We start from the raw sequence: 25,169 nt of genomic DNA, 5'->3' as shown, positions 1-25,169 counted from the left end.
TTTATAGTTCCAGTATGATGTTGAACAACACACTTAAAATGAATAAAAAAGTCATTTAAAGCTAATAAAAGCTGCCAGGGGCCACTACAGGGGGGCTAAAGAGCCACATGCAGCTCCAGAAGTTTCAGGCCTACTAAAATCCATAAAACCTGTTTGTAAAACCAGCAGATTTATATTTTAAGCATAAAATTCCCTTGGCTGGATATTTTTTCAGAAGACAGTTAGAGAAGCGTTACATAAAACAAGTGAGTATGAAAAAGCAGGAAAAGCTGTGCTGTTCTAGTCATGGGTGACATTGACAGTCATAAGATTTCTCCTTGGAACCGGAGGAGCAAAAGCATCACCGAAACATTGCATTTCAGTGTCTGAATAGATGGAGAGCAGTAGATAAAAGAGTTCAGCAGGCACATGGTGTCAAATCCTGTTTAAGCTGAGCTTTTTAAAGCACATTCAGGTAGAAGAAGCAAACACACATTGCAGGGAGGCACTGTAACAGCCACAATAACACATTCCTGCTCTGGCCTTTTGCCATAAAAGAAAACGACTGTGTAAAAGCACACACAAGTCTTTATGGATCCCGCCACAACTGGAGCCCAACAACAATCAATACTTTCATTTTTTTCTACATCTTTGAAATATTTGAAACAGCTAGACTCTTCTGGGGATCTGCATCGTCTGAATTTCTCAACTGCGATTTGGTCATTAAAGCCCAAACACAGCCCAAAGGCAGCATGATTGTATTTTGTGAGGTGGGTAGTTAGATCGTTATTTCTTTTTAAAGATACATGCTCTCCAGCACCAGACCAGAAGAGGGCCTTTTGAAAACCAAGGACTAAACCTCAACTAATGCGTAACACAGGTTGCTACACGTCACTGGAGCAGCATTTGAATTGCTGCTTCTTCACTGTGATCTTCTTTTCTTTCTAGGCTGCAGTACCAGCAGGCGAAACACGGAGCGAAACGTCAGACCGGGGACAGAGGCCGAGCACACGACGATAGGGATGCTCCATATTGGCTTTTCTACCGATATCCGATATTCCGATATTGTCCAACTCTTAATTTCCGATACCGATATCACCGATACCGATATCACTGACACCGATATATGCTGGCTTTTTACATCAAAACTGTTAGGTAACAACAACATAAAATATCTCCTACTGTGGAATTAACACATTATGCCTAATTTTATTGTGACGCCCCACTGGATGCTTATGTGAATCAAACATGGCTTTCCAAATGTACACACTGAGAAAAATAAGAGAACAACAACTTAAATTATGGAAAAAAGTGCCATATTTATTTAGTGTTAGAGAGAAACCTCAACAACACCACAGACAATATAAAAAAAAAGGAAGAGGCATATCTGCAGTCCATTAGTTGTAAACAGTCAATGAATGAATAACTGGACATAACTTGTCAAATAATAGACTCAAACTGGGCTCAATCTCTTTCAAGAGTAACAAAATAGTGCAAATATAAACAAGAAAGGCACAGAAATGCTCACAAAATTAAAACAGCCCTCCTTTAAAGTGCAACAAAAACAAAGACTGAAGTTGACTCGTCCATATAACTGGTCTATTTCTTTCCCCATGTCCTCATGTGTAAGAGGGAGATTGTTCTGTATGAATACAAGCATCTCAGCATCTCAGCAATGTATGAGATTTCTCTTCTCATCAATGATGTGGGCACCAGTGCTGAACACTGGTTCACTGTCAACACTGGTGCAGGGTGCAGTCAGGTACTGGTACCAGTGCTGAACACTGGTTCACCGTCAACACTGGTGCAGGGTGCAGTCAGGTACTGGTACCAGTGCTGAACACTGGTTCACTGTCAACACTGGTGCAGGGTGCAGTCAGGTACTGGTACCAGTGCTGAACAGTGGTTCACCGTCAACACTGGTGCAGGGTGCAGTCAGGTACTGGTACCAGTGCTGAACACTGGTTCACTGTCAACACTGGTGCAGGGTGCAGTCAGGTACTGGCACCAGTGCTGAACACTGGTTCACTGTCAACACTGGTGCAGGGTGCGGTCAGGTACTGGTACCAGTGCTGAACACTGGTTCACCGTCAACACTGGTGCAGGGTGCCGTCAGGTACCAGTGCTGAACACTGGTTCACTGTCAACACTGGTGCAGGGTGCAGTCAGGTACTGGTACCAGTGCTGAACACTGGTTCACTGTCAACACTGGTGCAGGGTGCAGTCAGGTACTGGCACCAGTGCTGAACACTGGTTCACTGTCAACACTGGTGCAGGGTGCGGTCAGGTACTGGTACCAGTGCTGAACACTGGTTCACCGTCAACACTGGTGCAGGGTGCAGTCAGGTACTGGTACCAGTGCTGAACACTGGTTCACTGTCAACACTGGTGCAGGGTGCAGTCAGGTACTGGCACCAGTGCTGAACACTGGTTCACTGTCAACACTGGTGCAGGGTGCGGTCAGGTACTGGTACCAGTGCTGAACACTGGTTCACTGTCAACACTGGTGCAGGGTGCAGTCGGGTACTGGTACCAGTGTGAACACTGGTTCACTGTCAACACTGGTACAGGGTACAGTCGGGTACTGGTACCAGTGTGAACACTGGTTCACTGTCAACACTGGTGCAGGGTACAGTCGGGTACTGGTACCAGTGTGAACACTGGTTCACTGTCAACACTGGTGCAGGGTGCAGTCGGGTACTGGTACCAGTGCTGAACAGTGGTTCACTGTCAACACTGGTGCAGGGTGCAGTCGGGTACTGGTACCAGTGCTGAACAGTGGTTCACTGTCAACACTGGTGCAGGGTGCAGTCGGGTACTGGTACCAGTGCTGAACACTGGTTCACTATCAACACTGGTGCAGGGTGCAGTCAGGTACTGGTACCAGTGCTGAACACTGGTTCACTATCAACACTGGTGCAGGGTGCAGTCAGGTACTGGTACCAGTGCTGAACAGTGGTTCACTGTCAACACTGGTGCAGGGTGCAGTCAGGTACTGGTACCAGTGCTGAACACTGGTTCACTGTCAACACTGGTGCAGGGTGCAGTCAGGTACTGGTACCAGTGCTGAACACTGGTTCACCGTCAACACTGGTGCAGGGTGCAGTCAGGTACTGGTACCAGTGCTGAACACTGGTTCACTGTCAACACTGGTGCAGGGTGCAGTCAGGTACTGGCACCAGTGCTGAACACTGGTTCACTGTCAACACTGGTGCAGGGTGCGGTCAGGTACTGGTACCAGTGCTGAACACTGGTTCACCGTCAACACTGGTGCAGGGTGCCGTCAGGTACCAGTGCTGAACACTGGTTCACTGTCAACACTGGTGCAGGGTGCAGTCAGGTACTGGCACCAGTGCTGAACAGTGGTTCACTTTCAACACTGGTGCAGGGTGCAGTCAGGTACTGGTACCAGTGCTGAACACTGGTTCACTGTCAACACTGGTGCAGGGTGCAGTCAGGTACTGGTACCAGTGCTGAACACTGGTTCACTGTCAACACTGGTGCAGGGTGCAGTCAGGTACTGGTACCAGTGCTGAACACTGGTTCACCGTCAACACTGGTGCAGGGTGCCGTCAGGTACCAGTGCTGAACACTGGTTCACTGTCAACACTGGTGCAGGGTGCAGTCAGGTACTGGCACCAGTGCTGAACAGTGGTTCACTTTCAACACTGGTGCAGGGTGCAGTCAGGTACTGGTACCAGTGCTGAACACTGGTTCACTGTCAACACTGGTGCAGGGTGCAGTCAGGTACTGGTACCAGTGCTGAACAGTGGTTCACTGTCAACACTGGTGCAGGGTGCAGTCAGGTACTGGTACCAGTGCTGAACACTGGTTCACTGTCAACACTGGTGCAGGGTGCAGTCGGGTACTGGTACCAGTGCTGAACACTGGTTCACTGTCAACACTGGTGCAGGGTGCAGTCAGGTACTGGTACCAGTGCTGAACACTGGTTCACTGTCAACACTGGTGCAGGGTGCAGTCAGGTACTGGTACCAGTGCTGAACACTGGTTCACTGTCAACACTGGTGCAGGGTGCAGTCAGGTACTGGTACCAGTGCTGAACAGTGGTTCACTGTCAACACTGGTGCAGGGTGCAGTCAGGTACTGGTACCAGTGCTGAACACTGGTTCACTGTCAACACTGGTGCAGGGTGCAGTCAGGTACTGGTACCAGTGCTGAACACTGGTTCACTGTCAACACTGGTGCAGGGTGCAGTCGGGTACTGGTACCAGTGTGAACACTGGTTCACTGTCAACACTGGTACAGGGTACAGTCGGGTACTGGTACCAGTGTGAACACTGGTTCACTGTCAACACTGGTGCAGGGTACAGTCGGGTACTGGTACCAGTGTGAACACTGGTTCACTGTCAACACTGGTGCAGGGTGCAGTCGGGTACTGGTACCAGTGCTGAACAGTGGTTCACTGTCAACACTGGTGCAGGGTGCAGTCGGGTACTGGTACCAGTGCTGAACAGTGGTTCACTGTCAACACTGGTGCAGGGTGCAGTCGGGTACTGGTACCAGTGCTGAACAGTGGTTCACTGTCAACACTGGTGCAGGGTGCAGTCGGGTACTGGTACCAGTGCTGAACACTGGTTCACTGTCAACACTGGTGCAGGGTGCAGTCAGGTACTGGTACCAGTGCTGAACACTGGTTCACTGTCAACACTGGTGCAGGGTGCAGTCGGGTACTGGTACCAGTGTGAACACTGGTTCACTGTCAACACTGGTACAGGGTACAGTCGGGTACTGGTACCAGTGTGAACACTGGTTCACTGTCAACACTGGTGCAGGGTACAGTCGGGTACTGGTACCAGTGTGAACACTGGTTCACTGTCAACACTGGTGCAGGGTGCAGTCGGGTACTGGTACCAGTGCTGAACAGTGGTTCACTGTCAACACTGGTGCAGGGTGCAGTCGGGTACTGGTACCAGTGCTGAACAGTGGTTCACTGTCAACACTGGTGCAGGGTGCAGTCGGGTACTGGTACCAGTGCTGAACACTGGTTCACTATCAACACTGGTGCAGGGTGCAGTCAGGTACTGGTACCAGTGCTGAACACTGGTTCACTATCAACACTGGTGCAGGGTGCAGTCAGGTACTGGTACCAGTGCTGAACAGTGGTTCACTGTCAACACTGGTGCAGGGTGCAGTCAGGTACTGGTACCAGTGCTGAACACTGGTTCACCGTCAACACTGGTGCAGGGTGCAGTCAGGTACTGGTACCAGTGCTGAACACTGGTTCACCGTCAACACTGGTGCAGGGTGCAGTCAGGTACTGGTACCAGTGCTGAACACTGGTTCACTGTCAACACTGGTGCAGGGTGCAGTCAGGTACTGGTACCAGTGCTGAACACTGGTTCACTGTCAACACTGGTGCAGGGTGCAGTCAGGTACTGGTACCAGTGCTGAACACTGGTTCACTGTCAACACTGGTGCAGGGTGCAGTCAGGTACTGGCCCAGCAGGGAAGAGGGTCTGGTTGAGCCTCCAGTCCTCCACGGACATTTCATTCACCGGGCTTCTCCTTCTTAGCCACGAGTCCAGCATGTTGTATTTGTTGTTGTTCAACGTCATCAAGCGCGCCCGTAAACGTCCCATGCTGCGTTCATGCAGACTCGGAAATTCCAATATCAGTTGTAAAAATCCGATACCGATATTTCCAAATGTTACATTTTTAAGTCAATATCGTGTATCCCTACACGACGAAGAAGACTACATACACCATTCACATCGGATTTGATGTCACCCGTCCAGCTAAGTACCATACTGACTGTTTCACAAATGTCTCCCTCAAGCCCACAGCAGGAAGATGCTATTCAGGAGAACGAGAATGGCACTGACCGTAGCATCACAACAATGAACAGCTCAGTCCTCCACTGTAGCAGGCGTTTCACATACACGTACAACTCGGTGAAGATAGTTCCAATTGTTAGAGCTGGAAACACTGCCATTGTGCTGCATGGCTAAAGAATTTCTCCAGAGGTTAATAAAGTGATTCTGAGGTTTTAAAGATAGAACTAGTTTATTATGAGATGATGACATCACGCAGACTCCCACATTGTTCAAAGTGAACAAAAATACTTTGTACTGCTTCCTCTTCTGACCTTATACTAACCTCAAGTTGTCTTTTGAGAGAATATATGCAAACATTTGTACATTTCATACTTTAATGTAGAGAGGAGTTTATTACAGCCTCATATAAAATCAACTATAATGATAATAATAATATTAAAGCAAACAGTGGTCTGGTATCAGAACAGTATCAGTATCGGCAGATATCCACATTCAAGTATTGGGATGTAATCAGAAGTGAAAACGTCAGTGCATCACTATCTGGAATCCTTCTGATCTAAAACTAGGCAAAATGCAAAATGCATCATTGACAGATGTCTGTCAAACACAGACACAATCACCTGAATGCAGTCAATAAAAACACAGAAAGGCCAGAACCAAAAGCCAGACTTGCTGCGACCTTAACATGTAAACATGACAGTGACCTTCATAGAGACTTTGTCAAGACAGACCAATGCATCTTGTTCTCACAGAAACTCAAACTGCATGCCCAGTGAAGATCATAAGGGCTGGAGCACATTTTAGCCACAGGATGAAAAGCAGGGTACAGTTTTAACCATCGGTGTGTGTCTGCCAAGCCTTCATAGCGCTTTTTGATCCCTCATTGTCAACTCTTATTATTATTATTATTTTTATGAAGCAGAATTCAGCGTTGGATTGTTCATCCACTAATAAGGAATGTGAGCTGGAATTAGAAAGGTTAGTTTTACCCTAAAACTAAACAACACATGGAGACAATTGAGCTCCACTTATTGAGGGAATATATCTTTAAATTGTAGCAAAAAGGCTGAAGTAACAAGTGAAAACTGGCTCATCCACAAGCAGAACATGCTAACTCCACAAAGACAGGCAGTTTATTGACTCCAGGTGGCTATGCTTACCACTGTGCTGCTCAAAGCAGTAAATTATGTAAAAATTCTACAGAAATCCTACGTCCTTGCATCGATTACCTTTACAGTTCAGAGGTTTTGTCAGGTTGGCGTCACCTCAGAGATTAAGTGAAAAGCAGGCTGCATACAGAACAAGTTGTCATCTAGACTTTTGGATAAAATTCACCTCACAAGCATGCCGTTGGATTGTGTGAATAAATCCAAAATACCTGAAGGAAACCATGCACACATGGTGAGAACATGCAGACTACACAGAACAAGTGCAGACGATTTTGTTAAAAGCAGAGCTGACCGTGAGAACATTTCACCCTGAAGTGAACGTCTTTGAGTCAAAAATGTTTTAATTGCTGATATAATCGTAATAATGACTCAAATATAAGAACAGAAAGATGAAAAAAATACCCCATGCTGCAAACTGTGGGTTAGTTGAAGAGTATAATTGCCATGCAGAAAAGAAATCAGGCCAGATCTCTATGTTTATTTTCCACCCTTGGACCATATACACGATTAATCCTCCCCTGCTGTACATCCGTGGGATGGCTATATATTTATCATCCATGTGCGTTTGTGTCTCAGTGGAATATCATGTGGGCTGATGTATGGAAAACCATCAGTGTGCAATAGATACGAGGCTTTTTCTACAGTGGCTATTATTAACTTGCATATCAAAATTGCCAAAACAATTGAGAAGAGGAAAGAAAAGAAAGTCTGGTGGCTGGTGTTCAGGAATCTTCGCTTGTGTTGACGACGTGAAACATTTATCCACCACTGAGCTGGAGTCAGTGTTGAGCGTGACAAAGATGAAACCGCCATGACAGAGGCGGAGGCGCCATACGAAGAACATCAAAGCCCCAGCTGGCAAATAACCATGAAACTATGGTTTATAATTAGGAATCCATAATGAAATCACAGCATAGCTACAATTAGTCCTGCACAGACACCGCCTGAAGTCTTGTTAGAACAAGGTTGGCAAAAGAAATGAGGCTCTTTTATTACCACACTGCTTAGTGCATTGTCTTCCATCAAAGAGCCGTTCAGCAAACCCAGTCTCACTCAGGTTGGTGTCACACACAGCTCAGTTTGTCCACGGCGAAGACGGAGTCATTTCACACAATTGCACAAAATGGCCCTGAAAATATAAAATGGGTACATTTCATCACAATTTTGTGAAACAACTCTGTCCCTGAGCTGTGGACAAACATGGTATTACACAAAAGGAAGTGAGACTGGGTTGTACTTCGCTATTCCATCACCAGCAGTTCAACCAAACCTGAAGGGAACAGGTGAAATCTCCTCCCACTTCATTTTAAGAGGCACTGACGAATCAAAATCAAGCACGAGAGCTGAAAGTTTGGACGAGTTTGACCCGACATTGAAGTCAGTGTGACGGAATGCTTCATTCACAGCCACTCGCTCAAACTGCAACAAGTAGTGTCAGCGCTGAGAAACACAAAGCCGGTATATACCTAAGGCCTACACAACACTCAGATTTCTAATAAGGCTGGGGTTCTGCCTCTGAGTCAAAAAATACTTGGTGAGTTTGCTTTATAGTACAAAAAAAAGAAAAATTCTATGTTTCTGTGCAGAGCCTGGAGAACTGACTGTCAACAGCACTCACTGGAGTCAAACAGGAAAAGCTTGTGTATCTTATCCATCAAATCAGAAGCTTGTTGACATATTAAATGCTTCATCTCACAGTGGAGCTTCTATTTTTCCTTTTTCAAGTCACCACAGCACTTTCGTGCCAGTGCGTCATAGGATTTGAAAGGTATAACATGTCGAGTCTGAAGTTCTTTTCTGGATCTGTTCCACTCTGCTCTCAGTTCTGGCAGTTTATGGTAGATATTACTTATTTGTTTTATTGGATTTAAGACGGATTAGAAAGTTGAATGACCCACATCATCATTGCCTTGTAGGATGAAGACAGAAACAGAAACAAAAAATATGAAAAGAAAAGGTGAGCTTTCAACCTAATGAGCTTATTAATTTTAGTAGACACCAAATATTATACAAACACGCCACCATATTGGGCCTGAACATAACATGTCCAGTCATGTCTTAACAAGATGTCGCTTTTCAGTGTGTGAGTTGCAGATCCCACCACTGAACACAAGTCAAGCTGAAGCTTTTCCTAACAACTTAGTGGAAGAAAAACTTCTCAAAACATTGGCAGTTCGAGAGTCCATGCTCCAGGGGAACACCGCTTCAACTTGTGGTGTACAATGGAATTACAATGCAGGACAGGGGCGTGGCCATCAGGAAGCAGGTCAGTTGTCAGCAATATCTGTCCAGCATAATACAACACCAGCAGGGGCTATTGGCCATTAGGGGCAGGGGGCTGTGCCTCACTTGGTGTTATCACAAAGGACCACATGTAAAGTATGTAATTATTCTTTAACATTATCTACAATATTGTCTTCTTTGTGAATAAAACTTCCTCCTATATAGCACATAATTACTCTGTGAGGACTGTACTCTCTAGTTATTAGTTTCCTCTTGTGGTTTCAGGTTGTTTTCTCTTGATCCACACCGATGGTGTATTAGTGTAGCTCGCCCTCTCTCTCCATGCAGTGTGTATTGCATTAGTGTAGCTCGCTCCTCTCTCTCCATGCAGTGTGTATTGTATTAGTGTAGCTCGCCCCTCTCTCTCCATGCAGTGTGTATTGCATTAGTGTAGCTCGCCCCTCTCTCTCCATGCAGTACGTATTGCATTGGTGTAGCTCGCCCCTCTCTCACCATGCAGTGTATTACATTAGTGGAGCTCGCCCCTCTCTCACCATGCAGTGTGTATTACATTAGTGTAGCTCGCCCTCTCTCTCCATGCAGTGTGTATTGCATTAGTGTAGCTCGCTCCTCTCTCTCCATGCAGTGTGTATTGTATTAGTGTAGCTCGCCCCTCTCTCTCCATGCAGTGTGTATTGCATTAGTGTAGCTCGCCCCTCTCTCTCCATGCAGTACGTATTGCATTGGTGTAGCTCGCCCCTCTCTCACCATGCAGTGTATTACATTAGTGGAGCTCGCCCCTCTCTCACCATGCAGTGTGTATTACATTAGTGTAGCTCGCCCCTCTCTCACCATGCAGTGTGTATTGCATTAGTGTAGCTCGCCCCTCTCTCTCCATGCAGTGTGTACTGTATTAGTGTAGCTCGCTCCTCTCTCTCCATGCAGTGTGTATTGCATTAGTGTAGCTCGCCCCTCTCTCTCCATGCAGTGTGTATTGTATTAGTGTAGCTCGCCCCTCTCTCTCCATGCAGTGTGTATTGCATTAGTGTAGCTCGCCCCTCTCTCTCCATGCAGTGTGTATTGTATTAGTGTAGCTCGCCCCTCTCTCTCCATGGAGTGTGTATTGCATTAGTGTAGCTCGCCCCTCTCTCTCCATGCAGTGTGTATTGCATTAGTGTAGCTCGCCCCTCTCTCTCCATGCAGTGTGTATTGCATTAGTGTAGCTCGCCCCTCTCTCTCCATGGAGTGTGTATTGTATTAGTGTAGCTCGCCCCTCTCTCTCCATGCAGTGTGTATTGCATTAGTGTAGCTCGCCCCTCTCTCTCCATGCAGTGTGTATTGCATTAGTGTAGCTCGCCCCTCTCTCACCATGCAGTGTGTATTACATTAGTGTAGCTCGCCCCTCTCTCTCCATGCAGTGTGTATTGTATTAGTGTAGCTCGCCCCTCTCTCTCCATGGAGTGTGTATTGCATTAGTGTAGCTCGCCCCTCTCTCTCCATGCAGTGTGTATTGCATTAGTGTAACTCGCCCCTCTCTCTCCATGCAGTGTGTATTGTATTAGTGTAGCTCGCCCCTCTCTCTCCATGCAGTGTGTATTGCATTAGTGTAGCTCGCCCCTCTCTCACCATGCAGTGTGTATTGCATTAGTGTAGCTCGCCCCTCTCTCACCATGCAGTGTGTATTGCTCTAGTGTAACTCGCCCCTCTCTCACCATGCAGTGTGCATTGCATTAGTGTAGCTCGCCCCTCTCTCACCATGCAGTGTGTATTGCGCTAGTGTAGCTCGCCCCTCTCTCTCCATGCAGTGTGTATTGCATTAGTGTAACTCGCCCCTCTCTCTCCATGCAGTGTGTATTGCATTAGTGTAGCTCGCCCCTCTCTCTCCATGCAGTGTGTATTGTATTAGTGTAGCTCGCCCCTCTCTCACCATGCAGTGTGTATTGTGTTAGTGTAACTCGCCCCTCTCTCACCATGCAGTGTGTATTGTGTTAGTGTAACTCGCCCCTCTCTCTCTCCATGCAGTGTGCATTGCATTAGTGTAGCTCGCCCCTCTCTCCCCATGCAGTGTGTATTGCATTAGTGTAGCTCGCCCCTCTCTCTCCATGCAGTGTGTATTGTATTAGTGTAGCTCGCCCCTCTCTCTCCATGGAGTGTGTATTGCATTAGTGTAGCTCGCCCCTCTCTCTCCATGCAGTGTGTATTGCATTAGTGTAACTCGCCCCTCTCTCTCCATGCAGTGTGTATTGCATTAGTGTAGCTCGCCCCTCTCTCACCATGCAGTGTGTATTGCATTAGTGTAGCTCGCACCTCTCTCACCATGCAGTGTGTATTGCGCTAGTGTAACTCGCCCCTCTCTCTCCATGCAGTGTGTATTGCATGCCGTGTCAGTGTTCATGCTCAGGTTGTGGCTCCATTCATTCAGATCACGTGATGTTGACGCCTCGTGGAGTTTGAAGCCTGAAGCCCCACTAACAAAGTCATTTTGAAGCTCAGAGCTGATTGGCTGCTGATCGAGGCTCTGCTTCACAGAACCCGAGAGTCGTCACAAATACCAGCTTGTTAGCAGCTAAAGCTAACAAACAGTTAAGAATTTAAATTAATTAGGTCGATTATTTACACGTACGAGTATGACTTTGACACTCGCCAACTCGTGGTAAACTGAGTGACGCTGTGAGCGACACTTTCTAAGAATATCTGCAATCTCGCAGTTTTTCCAGTGGTCCAGCGATAGAACGGTCATCTTTGAAGCAGCATGACCTAGTTCAATTTCTAACATTGACTTTGTTTTTCGTGTTTTCTTTTTTTATTACATTTTTTAATTATTATTTTTCAGCTATCTCCAAGGCCGAACATTTTTACTGGATCAGCACCTATATCGTCGTTATCGTGTTGTGGCTAAAAAGATGGTGCACCCACTTTACTTTGAAATTCAGTGGTACCACTAAACCTGAAATAAAATCTTGCCCCACCAAGAATTGATATCTAGAAACATAACTGAATACCAGACACCTTTAAGATAAATTGATAAGCGCTGGATATCTCTGTTTGAAGCTCCACTGCACCAACACAGGATTTACTTTCAGTTTTTAATATTTTCCAATGGATACAATTACTGCACAAACTCAAAGAAGTCTTGTTTGTGATGATAAGTCATATAATATTATATAATTATATATAATTATCTTTGCACAAAAAAAACACTTTCTGTTAGTTCAACAGAACATTTCAGCTTCGACCAAATTATTGTTTTGGTTTGATTGGCAGCTTTACTGGTTCACTGCCTTGAGCTGTTTCTTTAAAGCTGCAGAGAAAACGGATGTATTTCACCTCATCTGTGACAAAATAAACAATGCTGACATTTTTTGCATAATTTAGCATAATTATCTTGTGTTTCATGTCATTTAAAGCCAATTTATGAGTAGAGCTGTAAAAATGCGGGATGAAATCAACAGGATCATATTACATTTGTCATGTTAAAAGTATCTATATATTGTGACACAAATTGGGCAAAATCCCCAACAAAGCCATAAAAAGCCTCCAGCTTGTTCTGCATCATATTGACATTGCACCACAGGCTGGTAAACTGTTGGGTGTTTACCAGCCTGTTGGTTGGGTCAGCTCTTTGCATAAATAGTGGACTGACTGTCTCTACCACTCCGGCTTCCTCTGATTCTGCATTGTCCAATGGAGAACAGCAGATTTAAAAGCTAAGTAAATACCAACTTATACCGAGGAGTAACAGTGTCACGAAATCTCATAACCATCCCGTCTGTTCTCAGGAGGTGCATTGGTCAACAAATAACCAGGATATTTAAAAAAGCAAACCAATTACAACCAACTTGTCTTCACAGCACTTTGCAACATGATGTGAAAATGAGTAACTTTGCCATCAAGCCTGTTTTGTTGATTTGTGGATTGTGTGGAAGAGACCTCTTGTCAGAAGACAAGTAACCAGTGGCTACCAGCTTGTCCTGGCTGGTAGCCATCATTTCAACCACTATGTGCGACAATAAATCACTCCAATGTATAGTCTGTTCCCTCTTTAACAACGAATGGAGAAACAACCGGGGAACAGTTGGCTGACACTCTTTGTTACCACTAAAAAGAGAAGGACTGGGCGTCACAGAGATCTGCCGCGTTGCACTTTAAAAACAGTCACTTCTGGATCGATGGTTGAAAACAAAGAGAATAATTCAGAAAAACTCACCAGCTTACTACAAATTGTTTGTTGAAAGGACGATATGCTCGGAGAATTGCCAGTGACTCAGTTCACAGTAACAGTTAAATGTTACTGAACTACCATTGTATCTGATTACTATAATCTGCTTTGAACAATTGTGAGATTCTGAGGAAAATGTGAACACGCAGACATAATAGATAAATTGAGACTTATTATCACGTAGTGTTTGGAGGAGATCCTTTCTTTAAATAAAATTAAGAGTAAATGCTCAAAAATCTGAGTGGATGATATTTTAATTCAAAGTCATTGGTCTGTGAATATATGATCACACTCTTAATGTCCTTCTGCAAGCAGATGCAACATCATTAAAAACGGGGAAAGCTGGCTTACATTGTGTCCACAATATAATCACTGGATCCATTAGCACATGCAAGGTCTGTTTATCTCCACTGGAACGCTGGTGGAGTGGGAGGACTCCAACCAAAGTGCTTGGAAAGCTGTTTCTGCTGCATTCTGCTTTGAAAGATGCACCAACGTTTCACTTCAGCCAATATTAAAACCTGTTCCTGCAAAATGTTGCGATTGAATTGTCACAGAGGCCTTGTCAGTTCCAAGTGGAAAATGTGCACAATAGCAGGTGGAAGCGTGAAGGTAAACTCCTGCTTTAGACGCCTGATTGCTGCTCCTTCACTGGAGGAAATCTCCTCAGGCTGCTGTCGCTGTGCCCAAAGACTCAGCCTCCTGCTCACTATCACTGGAGCCAAACCAAAGCTTTGCCTCTTGATTACATCACAGATTAAATTCTTGGCGACGAGGAGACTTTCATGTCCGCGATCCAGGCTCAACTGTGCAAGATAATGAGTTGCCTTTGAAGTGTGGCCTGGCCGCTCGCCTGTTCTGGATGATGTATGTACAGCTGACTGATGACTGTTTCACAACGCTGACACTCGTTACCATCCACCGCTCTGACTGTTCAGTGACCGAATGCAACAAGTACAGATGACACATGAGCCTAAAGGTTAGCAAGCAGTTGTGGAGCTCTGTGGCCGCGTGGCCGGTCCTCAGAGGAAGCACTGCCAGTCGGAGGGCTTCCTCTTGACGACAGCAGGCCAGGAGGCGCCTGCGTCACTTTTCTACCCAAACCACAAGAAAAGTCTCCTCACAAAGTCTCCTCACAATTTTAATGGACAGCTGTGCTCAAACTGAACCTCATCCTCAATGAGCCCATGATGCTCCTCATCCTCACTGAACCCATGATGCTCCTCATCCTCAATGAGCCCATGGTGCTCCTCATCCTCACTGAACCCATGATGCTCCTCATCCTCACTGAACCCATGATGCTCCTCATCCTCACTGAACCCATGATGCTCCTCATCCTCACTGAACCCATGATGCTCCTCATCCTCAATGAGCCCATGATGCTCCTCATCCTCAATGAGCCCATGATGCTCCTCATCCTCACTGAACCCATGATGCTCCTCATCCTCACTGAACCCATGATGCTCCTCATCCTCACTGAACCCATGATGCTCCTCATCCTCACTGAACCCATGATGCTCCTCATCCTCACTGAACCCATGATGCTCCTCATCCTCAATGAGCCCATGATGCTCCTCATCCTCACTGAGCCCATGATGCTCCTCATCCTCACTGAGCCCATGATGCTCCTCATCCTCACTGAACCCATGATGCTCCTCATCCTCACTGAGCCCATGATGCTCCTCATCCTCACTGAGCCCATGATGCTCCTCATCCTCACTGAACCCATGATGCTCCTCATCCTCACTGAACCCATGATGCTCCTCATCCTCACTGAGCCCATGATGCTCCTCATCCTCAATGAGCCCATGATGCTCCTCATCCTCACTGAACCCATGATGCTCCTCATCCTCAATGAGTTGGTAGAGTGGTCGTCTCCCAATCGGAAGGTTGCAGGTTCAATTCCCATCTCTGCCTGAAGTGTCCCTGGGCAAGACACTGCCTGGGTGGAGACAGTGAGTGGTTGGTGGTGGTCAGAGGGGCTAATGGTGTAAAATGGCAGCCTCTCTTCCGTCAGTCTGGCTACTTATGTAGTTTACCACCACTGATTGAATAATAGGGCTGCAGCGATTCGTCGACGTTGTCGACAAAAATCGATAATAGAAATTGTCGACAATGAATTCCATTGTCGACATTCGTCGCTAGACGGGTTTTTCCAACAGAGTGAGGCATCTCACTTCATTACAATCTCTGCCGAGTCGCACACGCGCAATAGCGTCTCTGACGCGCGGTAACGTACACAGAAGTAATGGCGGCGTCCAACACAGCAGCTGCGCGCACGACCACTTCAGAAGTTTGGGAGCATTGTAGCTTGGATACGGCGAACAAAAAGATTACTTGCAAGGTTTACAAAGCAGAGGGGCGTTTTCCCACACTGTCAAACCTAGCAAGATCTCTTCTGTGCATTCCTGCAACATCCACCCCGGCAGAGCGAATCTTCTCAGCAGCAGGAAATACCTGCTCCCAGAAGAGAGCAAGCCTCACACGAGACCATGTGGACATGCTAACTTTTCTTAGTATGAATAAACGGAACGACATAGCCTGAGCCTCATGTTGATTTTAAACCTGGTCTGTCCACCAGGACAGGTTTGTGTCCAGGTTGTAGCACACTGTCCATGTTTTCAACATGAATGTGGACAACTCTGAATGCTTTTTCAGCGGTGTATCTACACATGTCCGTTGTTAAAACCGTTAGATTTCAGACTGTTGAGAATTGTAAAGTTCTTTTACAACTGAATGCACTTCACAAAATGCACTTTATATTTTTTTATTTAATGTTTTACTGCTGCTAGTGTGCCCTTGGTTTACAGGAAACCAATGTAATGTTTACTTGATTTTAATTAATTTTTTTATAAAACACATTTGCCTGTCCTTGGACAGAGGTTTATTTATTTTTGGATTTATGGCCTATCAGCAGCAAAGTTGAATAAAAGATGCATTTTTCATTGAAGTACCCACCTTTCTTGTGTTTATTATCATGTGCCACATAATTAAAGCAACCTCATGCTAAATTTAAGAAAAAATTAATAATTATCCGATTAGTCAACTAATCGTTTTAATAGTCGTGACTAGTCGACTATTAAAATAGTCGTTAGTTGCAGCCCTATTGAATAATACAACGTAAAGCGTCTTTGAGTATCCAGAAAAGTGCTATATAAAACCAATGCATTAATCCAACATCCACATTCTCTCTGTGATGCAGAAGACAAAGACCAACGTTGCAATTTTCTACCATGGTTTTGGTGTGTTATTATGGTAGCGACATTTTGTCACTGTTTTGAGTCAAACAGCCCAAACACCCCAGGTTTCCTCTCTTCCTTTTCCACTAACATATATTCTAAAATTCCAAATCAGATCGTTTGGAAACATGCTAATGCTAAAGCTAATGCAGGGATAGAACCACAACACATGACCGACACTCTGCCTCTTTTTTTTAATACTTCTAATCAAATTTTTTCTGTTTTGTTGAACGGTTTTTTGGGGGTTTTCTGTTTAAAGTATTGCCACATTTTGATGCTATTCAACCTTGTAACAAACAGTTTCCCAGAACCGGCTGGTTGGTTCATAACAAATCCCTTCGCAAGGCTCTAGGGTTTTTTTTTACAATATTGTTTTCACTAATGTAATATTTAACTAAAAGTATAATATTCCACTACTCATTCATGGCTTTACCAAAGAACCATGTTATCAAAACGGCAGGAATTGTGTCTTTTTCATGCAGCTTAAATGTTGAACACGTTCCCATTCGGTAACATCAGAATTCAGACTGTACTGAAAAGGTAGGGTCAACAATGAATTTGAGTATCAACAAAACGTGACGTACTAAACAGTTTCGTAAAATGTTGATCAAATTTGAATTACACAATACTATTTTCAGTGTGCCTAATTGAAGTATCTAAAACGCCCACCGCTGTGCTTTGAACTCTTCAGCTGAAGAGCCGCAGTGGAAGTTGTACCGTCAAACCGAGTCCTTCCCCCGGAGTCATGGAAACCTTCAAACCTCTCAGCTCCAATGGAACCACCTGCCGCACCTCCAGGGGCACAAACATTCTATTTCCTTCATCAGAGTTGGAACTGTGAAATGTCTCTGGCCCCTTGAGGTGGTGGAAGCACCTGCTGTTAGAGAAATGCCAGAAGCCCTGAGCTTCTCCTACCTTGAAATGTCCAAAATGAGAATGAAATCATAAAATCTTGGAACAAAAGTAAAACTGAATAAGATTTAAATGATCATTTGAACATCAAGCTTTTTATTAACCTTTTAATATCCACAAGAGACACTATGGAACATATTTTCATGTTTGTTTTACTTCTTAAAGTCGACATAATGGGAAACGTTTGCTTGGAAGCTGTTGTTATACAGACACAACATAATGTGTCAAAATATGAATGTTGGCTTTCATGCAGGTTCATCTGTTTCTTAAATCTAACAAGAAATGAGTACATGATTTATTGTATTTGAACCATATTGGCACGAACTGCTAATCCAGGTAGCTGAGTTTGTGATATTTAAAGATATATCGTCTGCAAACAGCAATATCTTATGTTCTACCTGTTCTTCCACAATTCCTGTTCCAGATAAGTTTGAACTTGCGGCTGCAGCAAAGGTTCCATAGCCAACGTCAATTGCAGTGGACTTATCGGTGAACCTTGCGGACACCTCAGTTCCACTATTATTGATGCAGAGACATTTTTGTTTTTCAAGATTTCTACAGTTAAGTATAGTGATGGTATCTATCTCTGGAACTTTTCACTGAAGACAAATCGGATCAAAACATTAAAAAGGTAGCGCCACTCGCCAATGAAATGCCTTCTCAGCATCTAGAGAGAGCCAGGCCTTATCTGAAGTCTTGTCCATCCTGTGTTGAATATTAAGAACCCTCCAGACTTTGGCCTCCTGACACAAAATTACTTTGATCCCTGTGTATCACCGAGGGGAGAGAATCCGGCGCACCTTGAAAACAGAACTAGACCAACTTACCGGTGTCATATTTATTACTTGGCTTTACTGTTTTATGTAGTGAGATAATATAACACATCTTATACATTTAGGAAGGCCACCGTAATTAAATGACTCCAGGTAAATTTCTAGTCGTGGCTCTAGTAGTTGTCCAGGTTGACAGGGAATACGTCAGGTCCAGTTTTAACCTGATCCCATAGCGTCAATTCTGCATCTAACTTGTTTCACTTCATCAGCAACAGTAGGAATGTTTATCCTGTCTACAAATGTATTTTCGTAGTTTTGATCTGTGCGATTCTGAGAGTCAGAAAGTGTTTTGTAGTTGTTTCTCAACTGTGTGAAGGTTCAGTATTTTGTATTAGTATTCTGTTAGCTTGGTGGATAGACACTAATCATTATCTTGGATTTAATGCTGAGACATAAATGGATTAATAGCATTTATAGTATTATATTATTCAATAATTAGGAATGCATTTATAATTGACATTGTATCCACAAATCAAACGAGCTCAAAAGTCAAAATTGAGTGAATCCAATAACTTATGGCAATAAAAAGAAAAAGAAATTTGGATTTAAAAAAAAGAGAAAAACAACGGCAGAGAGGCCACAACAACAACAAAAAGGACCTTGTATTCACCGTGACAAAAAGAATTGAAACGCCACGAAAACAAGGCGTCTCTCTGCTGGTGAAAACTCTCTGGATGAAACTGGGACTCTGAAACCCGAAACAAACAGGATCAAACTTCAATCTCCACTTTAGTTATTTGCTTCTTCAAGAGATTCTGACTGTCAAGAAACTGGATGTTTGTGGACGAAACGTGCTGGAAAGTGTTGAGTATGGTTAAAAGCTCCAACAAGTCCAATCTGATAGGGGGAAAAGGCGACGTACTATTTGACTGCGTGGAACCGAGGGGGACGTTTCTGTGAGTTTCCATCAATCAAATGTGGTTTTCCAAACTTTAATTTGTAGCTCTGACGGGACTTCATTAATGTCCCCCCCCCCCCCCCCCCCCCCAAATTGGACAAACCTTTCTCAAAAACCAAAGAGCGCATTAATAAACTGTTTCTTGTTTGCTCTTTTCTCACAACACATAAATCATTCATGAACTTTACCTTCCTCTGAAACAACATTAGGAGTTTTGTTAGCTTTATCTAGAATGTGGTTCAAAAACCAGCAAAAGGTGCAACACGGGTCACATGTTGTGAAGTGACTCATAACTCACTCTAGAAACTGCTCATTTATTAAAGTGTCCTATTTGTTCCTTTGAAGTTTGAGATAAGAGTCCTTTTAATGTCTTTAATGACAGTAAGTACCTATAGAAGGTTAAAAAGCTGCATTGGCAGGTTGACAGATGCACCATGTTTCACTTTCCATGAAGAGTTTCACAAAAAAATCACAGAAAAATAAACCTGCCGCAGGACTTTCGGCGTGTTTTCATGAAATCGCAGTCATGTGTTCATTGCAAAGAGGTAGCTAGTATTTACGTCTCTGTTACAAGAAGCGTGGCTGCGATCTGGGCAGCTGTGTTGAATTGTGCTGTTATGCAGTCACATGTTGTCGAGTAATGTTCACCTTTACTGCACTAACATTGATGAAATACAAAATACTAGAACTCACTTCACTGGACACATAAGCCAGGTTTTTTTTTGCAATGTTAATATTTTGTATTTTAATATTGCAATAATGATAAATTTGCAATATATTGTGCAACACTAGAAGCCACACAACTACGAAGCGCACGAGGGCTGAAACGATTCCTCGAGTTGTTCGAGTCATTTGATAACTAAAATTCCTCGAGGCAAAATTCTCTGACCCGATGCTTCGTTGAAACCACTTCCACTTTTCATGACGTCATGTCCGGCTCTCGGAAACATCAAAGTTGCGGCACAGGACCCGAGCTAACCAGCAAGCCACCAGAGGGCGCTCTGATGGGGGGAGACGTCACTGAAGCCGACTGGCGTTTGTTCTCGGCCACAACGTGAAAGATGCAGTGTGGCACTCGAGCTAACCCGGCGCTCCAATGCGGGGAGACATCGTCGGGGCTTGCTGCAGCAGCCAGCCGCTAACCGGCTAGCCACCGGAGCACGCTCAGATGCGGGGAGACAAAACAAAACAACCGGTGCAAAGCGAAGTGTGTAAACAACCACAGGGGATTCATAAGATCTGCCGCTCTGGCTGAGATGACTGTTGTAACGTCACACATCTGTGCAGCTGTAAAGTGAAAATTCATAGGTTATTACGGCAATATTTTACCAGTCTGGTCCACTCAGGATGAAACTGGACTGTATGTGGTCCCTAAAGTGCATTATATCTTATTTCATAATTATGGTCTATACATCTTATATACATGTGCATATATGTAGATATATTGTATACATCTTTGTATTGGTTCAGTTATGTGCTTTTAAATAATCATAACATATTCGATGTTTGGTTCATTTAATATTAACTGGTCCTACAATTTGAAATGTTTTTTTAACCGATTCATCGATTAATCGAAAAAAATCATTGAACGATTAATCAATTATTAAAATAATTGTTAGTTGCAGCACTAAAACACACATAAACATAATCATTGTATCATCAATGTTGCGGTTGGGGAATTTGGCCTAAAACAAAAATGTAAAATTTTTAAAAGAAACATTCAAGTTTCGATTCGATTTTATTTCTTAAATGCAGTTAAAAATGACTGCAGACATCAGATATATTGTCAAAAGTGCAACTTTATTGCTGTGATTGTCCTCAGAGCTAAAATGCATTAAAACAATCCCAAAATAAGAAGTAAATCAGGCTCCGCATTCAACAAATTCAAGCTTTAATCCGGGTTTAGAAAACAGCAACTATGGAAACACACAAGGATTTGGAGAACGGAATGCCAAAAAAACTGTGGGGAGAAACAAACTCAAATTTGCAAAAAAATATATTTTTTGCCCTAATCAGCATATTTACTTTCACAGAGGTACTATTTAAGCTTAAGACTTGAGTTTCTCAATGCATTGAAATTCAGCTTTTTTTGGGAGCTTTGTCATTTTAAACAAACTGCCAGGAGGAACAAGAACAGGAATGCATTAAAAGTTGCACCTCAGGAGCAACACACACAAGAAAAAGCTTTCATCTTTGCCGCTGAAGCTTCATCAACAGTCGATGCATCTCCTCTGACATGCCGACAGCACGGCACCGACTACACCAAGGACCTCAGAAATCAACTCGAACCCTTCAGAAAGTGATCAGTAAAAGGCGTGCGCTCACTCTTAATTCAAATGTAATCCTTTCTAGAGTCTTACATAAGCTCAGCTCTTTTATAAAACATGTAATATGACAGGGGTCTTTAATTCCCGGCTGATGATTTACATTCCTTCAAAGGTGAGAAATGAAGATTAAAGAAGTTCTTCAGACATTAGAAGGTTAGCTTGAATATTTCTGTGAATGGACACAGACTGAACTCTTTCTTAGAGTCGCTTTAAAGATAGATTTGTTTTCTAACCACAAGCAAAATCGTTCTGGACACATCATGTGTAAACTACGGTTTTCCTCTCTCAGGTGTTCTATGTCCTGTGGATGAAGTTAATTGGAGTCACTGGTTTTTGACAAAACCATATAATTCCAGTTCCAGCATGCAGATTGACCGTAGTCTAGTTATTCCTCAGCTCCTGTCTCTCTGCCATGTTTGGCTGTTGTGTCACACAGCTCGGCCTCACATGACCAGTCCAGTAACTTCCTGAATCACTTGATCCGATTGGGGAAGTGTCAGACGCTGTAGCCAATCCCAGATTATGATCAGAAAGGTCAGCGGTCCATCACAGGACCAATAATCCCTAATCAAATGCAATTTACAGTCTCCGGTTGAAATAAAACCAAATTACCTGGACAACAGAACATGCAAAGTCCACAAAGACGTTATGAGATAAATGTTTCAAGAGTGTTTTTGTTTCAGAAAAGTTTCACATTTACATGGCAATGGCAGAAATGCAGAAACTAATGTCGTGAGCATGATTGGCCACTAGTGGGTACTGTTGTTTGTTTTTTGCAATGAAACCACACAAACAGAGAATAATACACTGTAACCATTAACAATGGGAGAACATGGACCTTCTAGTGGGCAGACGACCAAGGTGGATCGTTATTATGGTGACTGTCAAAGAAAAAGTACGAAGTCCCAGGAGAATATGAGTCATGACCCCAATGAGGAAATATTGTTCTTGTTGTCCATTCCATCTACTGAGCATGTGCAATAGAACTAGTTGCTATGTTGTGGTGTGCATGCACAGTCGCAGCATTTTCACAGGCCCCGAGTATTTCCAGAAAGTCTACACCACAATGGAGACCAACCGGGACCAAACTGAAACGTGTTTTCAGTTCCTACCAGCCCCGTTGTGTAAACGGACTTCCACAATTTCACTTGAAATGGTCGTCTGAATGGGAATTCAAACCCATGGTCTTCTTGCTGTGAGGTGTGAGTGCTGGCCACTACACCACTGAACACATGGCGGGTAAGCAACTGAACAAAACCTGAATTTTCTTCCATCACTCGAGTCACATGCATGACTAACAACCTTTCTCTTCCTCTATTGCCTTGAGAAGGGCGTGACAACCTCATGGTCCCTCAATCTGCCAACAGTGAATGATAAAGATACTCACTTAAACACAAGTCTCATTTTGTTTGTTCTTTATTGAAATGTCATAATCTACTTCTTACAAGCTCAGAGCTGGGAAGGCCTCCATCCCCACTGTGATTTCTGCAGGCCTCACAAGTGTATCCCGGATACACGTTAGGAACCAGAGTCTGGTTTTAAAGAGTGAAAAGTGGCTCATATGGACTGTCATTAGGATAAAGGTGAAGAGAAACTGTAGTAAACAGAAGTCAGAAGCTTAAGTTAAGTTTGAAGCCTCCTGGAAACTGATTCGGAGGCTCTACTTTTATCATTTTGCGCGCAAGTTTAATCTTCCAAAGCTGGAAGAGAATCCGATTTTGTCCACACAGCAATCTGACCTCAATTAAAACCACTAAGAGCAATTTCAGTCAGAGGGCGGGGCCACTACAGCTTCATTGACGTGATAGTCACAAACCAACACCCCCTCTCTCGCTCTCTCCTGCTGGGCCCCAGCTACCATGAAGGAAGGACAGAAGATTGCTCCGCGTGCGTAATGCGCAAAAATGTCACTGAGGATTGCGCACAAATTTTTTCAATGAATTCCAACATTTACGTCACATGGAGGCACAGATTACACAGATTACAATTGTAGAGTGACGACATGGAAACAACAGACGAGCTATGAAGACGAATTGCGTCCAAACAAATCTGTTTAGTCCGCTTGAGGCGCATTGGGATTGTGAAAAGTGGACGGAATTCAACATTTTGTTTTTTGTTTTTTTCAAATACCTGCAGAAATTAGCATTTTGTACTTAATAAAATCGGTGTTAATCTCATTCACCTCATGGCGCCCCGGGGGTAAGGTTTGGAAATGAGCTGAACTAACAGGTGCAGGTTAAACTGGGCGAGTCCCGGTTCCCCCGGCTCCGCTGCCACGCGCTCCACAACTCGGGCGCATCTGCCATTCCGACACCGCGTGACCTGCAGCGCTGCGTCCGCAACCAGCGGTGCGCAAAACTGCTTTATTCCATCACAACTCCCGCTGAATTGTTTCTGGAGCACAGAGACTTTTACAACGACGGAGTGCACACGGCGGTGGGATTATTCCGCTCGCGCTGTGTGGAAAATAAGCCCATACATAAATCATGTCCACTGTGGATTTTCCTACCCCGATAACGTTTGGATATAAAAAAAAAAAGGCCACCCCGTGTCGGAGGACTGCGCACCCAGCTCCGAGCCTGTTTTGAGTCCGGCCGAAACTGCCACACGCGCGCACACACGCAGATGGACGAGTTCCTGCGAGGCGCCACAGCGAGGAGATTCACTCCGGAGCGCGTCCTGCAGCAGCGCGTCCATTTGTTCCACAACATCAAATTAAAGCACAAGCAAAACTCCGCAGAATTTAAAGCGGAGGAGGAAAATAAAAGTTCACGATGATGCATTTATGGTTGCGCGTGACGCACCTGCACCCCCGAAAAGACGCCAAACGACGCCCTTTTAAAACTCACCTGATATGCAGACGATGAAATTAGCGTGAAGAATGATCAATATTTCCCAAATTATATCCATCCTCTGTGTTCATTCCACGCACATCACGCACAGGATTGGAGAAAGAAACAAAGATCAGAAAAATGGAATTCGCTGCGGAGCTTTGTTTCTCTGGATATCAGATGTCCTGTCCTCCCAGGCTGGATCCCTCTGTACACCTTCCACCAGGTATTTTCCACAGCGCACACATAGCAGGTGATCACAGCTGTGGGGATTTATGAAGAACAAGAAAAAAATAGCGTTCCCACACAATTCCAAAGAACGAAAGAGGGAGAGGAACTCCAGAGGACAAGATCCTGGTCCCGTTAGTTCACCGTGTTATTCCAGTGCGTCCTGGAGCGGCACGTCCGTCCGTCCATCCATCGACAGAGCCTGCCACACAGCGAACATTCCCCTTCGTCCTCCTCACCGCGGAAAGTCACGCACACACAAAAATCCGTGAGCGTGTGTGGAAATAAAATGGAGAGAAGGCGGGACAGCTGTGGGAGCCGTCTAACACCTGGAGACGCCTCACAACTCAGCAAAGTGGCATCGCCAGGTGGCGGGGCTCAGATCGACACTTCCTCCCTTCTTCAATTACCGACAGGACCCGTCGACAAGAGAGACGCAACAACCCGGCCGCTCCGGGAGGGACGTGTCAGAATAAAGCCACAGGCCAGGAGCCCAGAGTCTTGTCTTCATCATTT

The 25,169-nt window shown here is 44.5% G+C and overlaps 1 protein-coding gene across 1 annotated transcript in view; it reads right to left on the bottom strand.

Annotated features, from left to right (window-relative positions):
* LOC308146053 (carbonic anhydrase-related protein 10) overlaps positions 1-24,793 on the bottom strand; it is a 345,012-nt gene extending 320,219 nt beyond the window's left edge. Inside the window, exon 1 of the mRNA XM_080517694.1 lies at positions 24,444-24,793. Within this exon, the coding sequence (XP_080373820.1) occupies positions 24,444-24,504 (61 nt within the window). The 5' untranslated portion in view covers positions 24,505-24,793. The remainder of the gene's footprint in view (positions 1-24,443) is intronic.
* Between the last annotated feature and the right edge of the window lie 376 nt (positions 24,794-25,169).

This window comes from Blennius ocellaris (assembly GCF_963422515.1).
Source record: "Blennius ocellaris genome assembly, chromosome: 21".
NCBI lineage: Eukaryota > Metazoa > Chordata > Actinopteri > Blenniiformes > Blenniidae > Blennius > Blennius ocellaris.
This window is presented reverse-complemented; position numbering and strand designations above follow the sequence as displayed.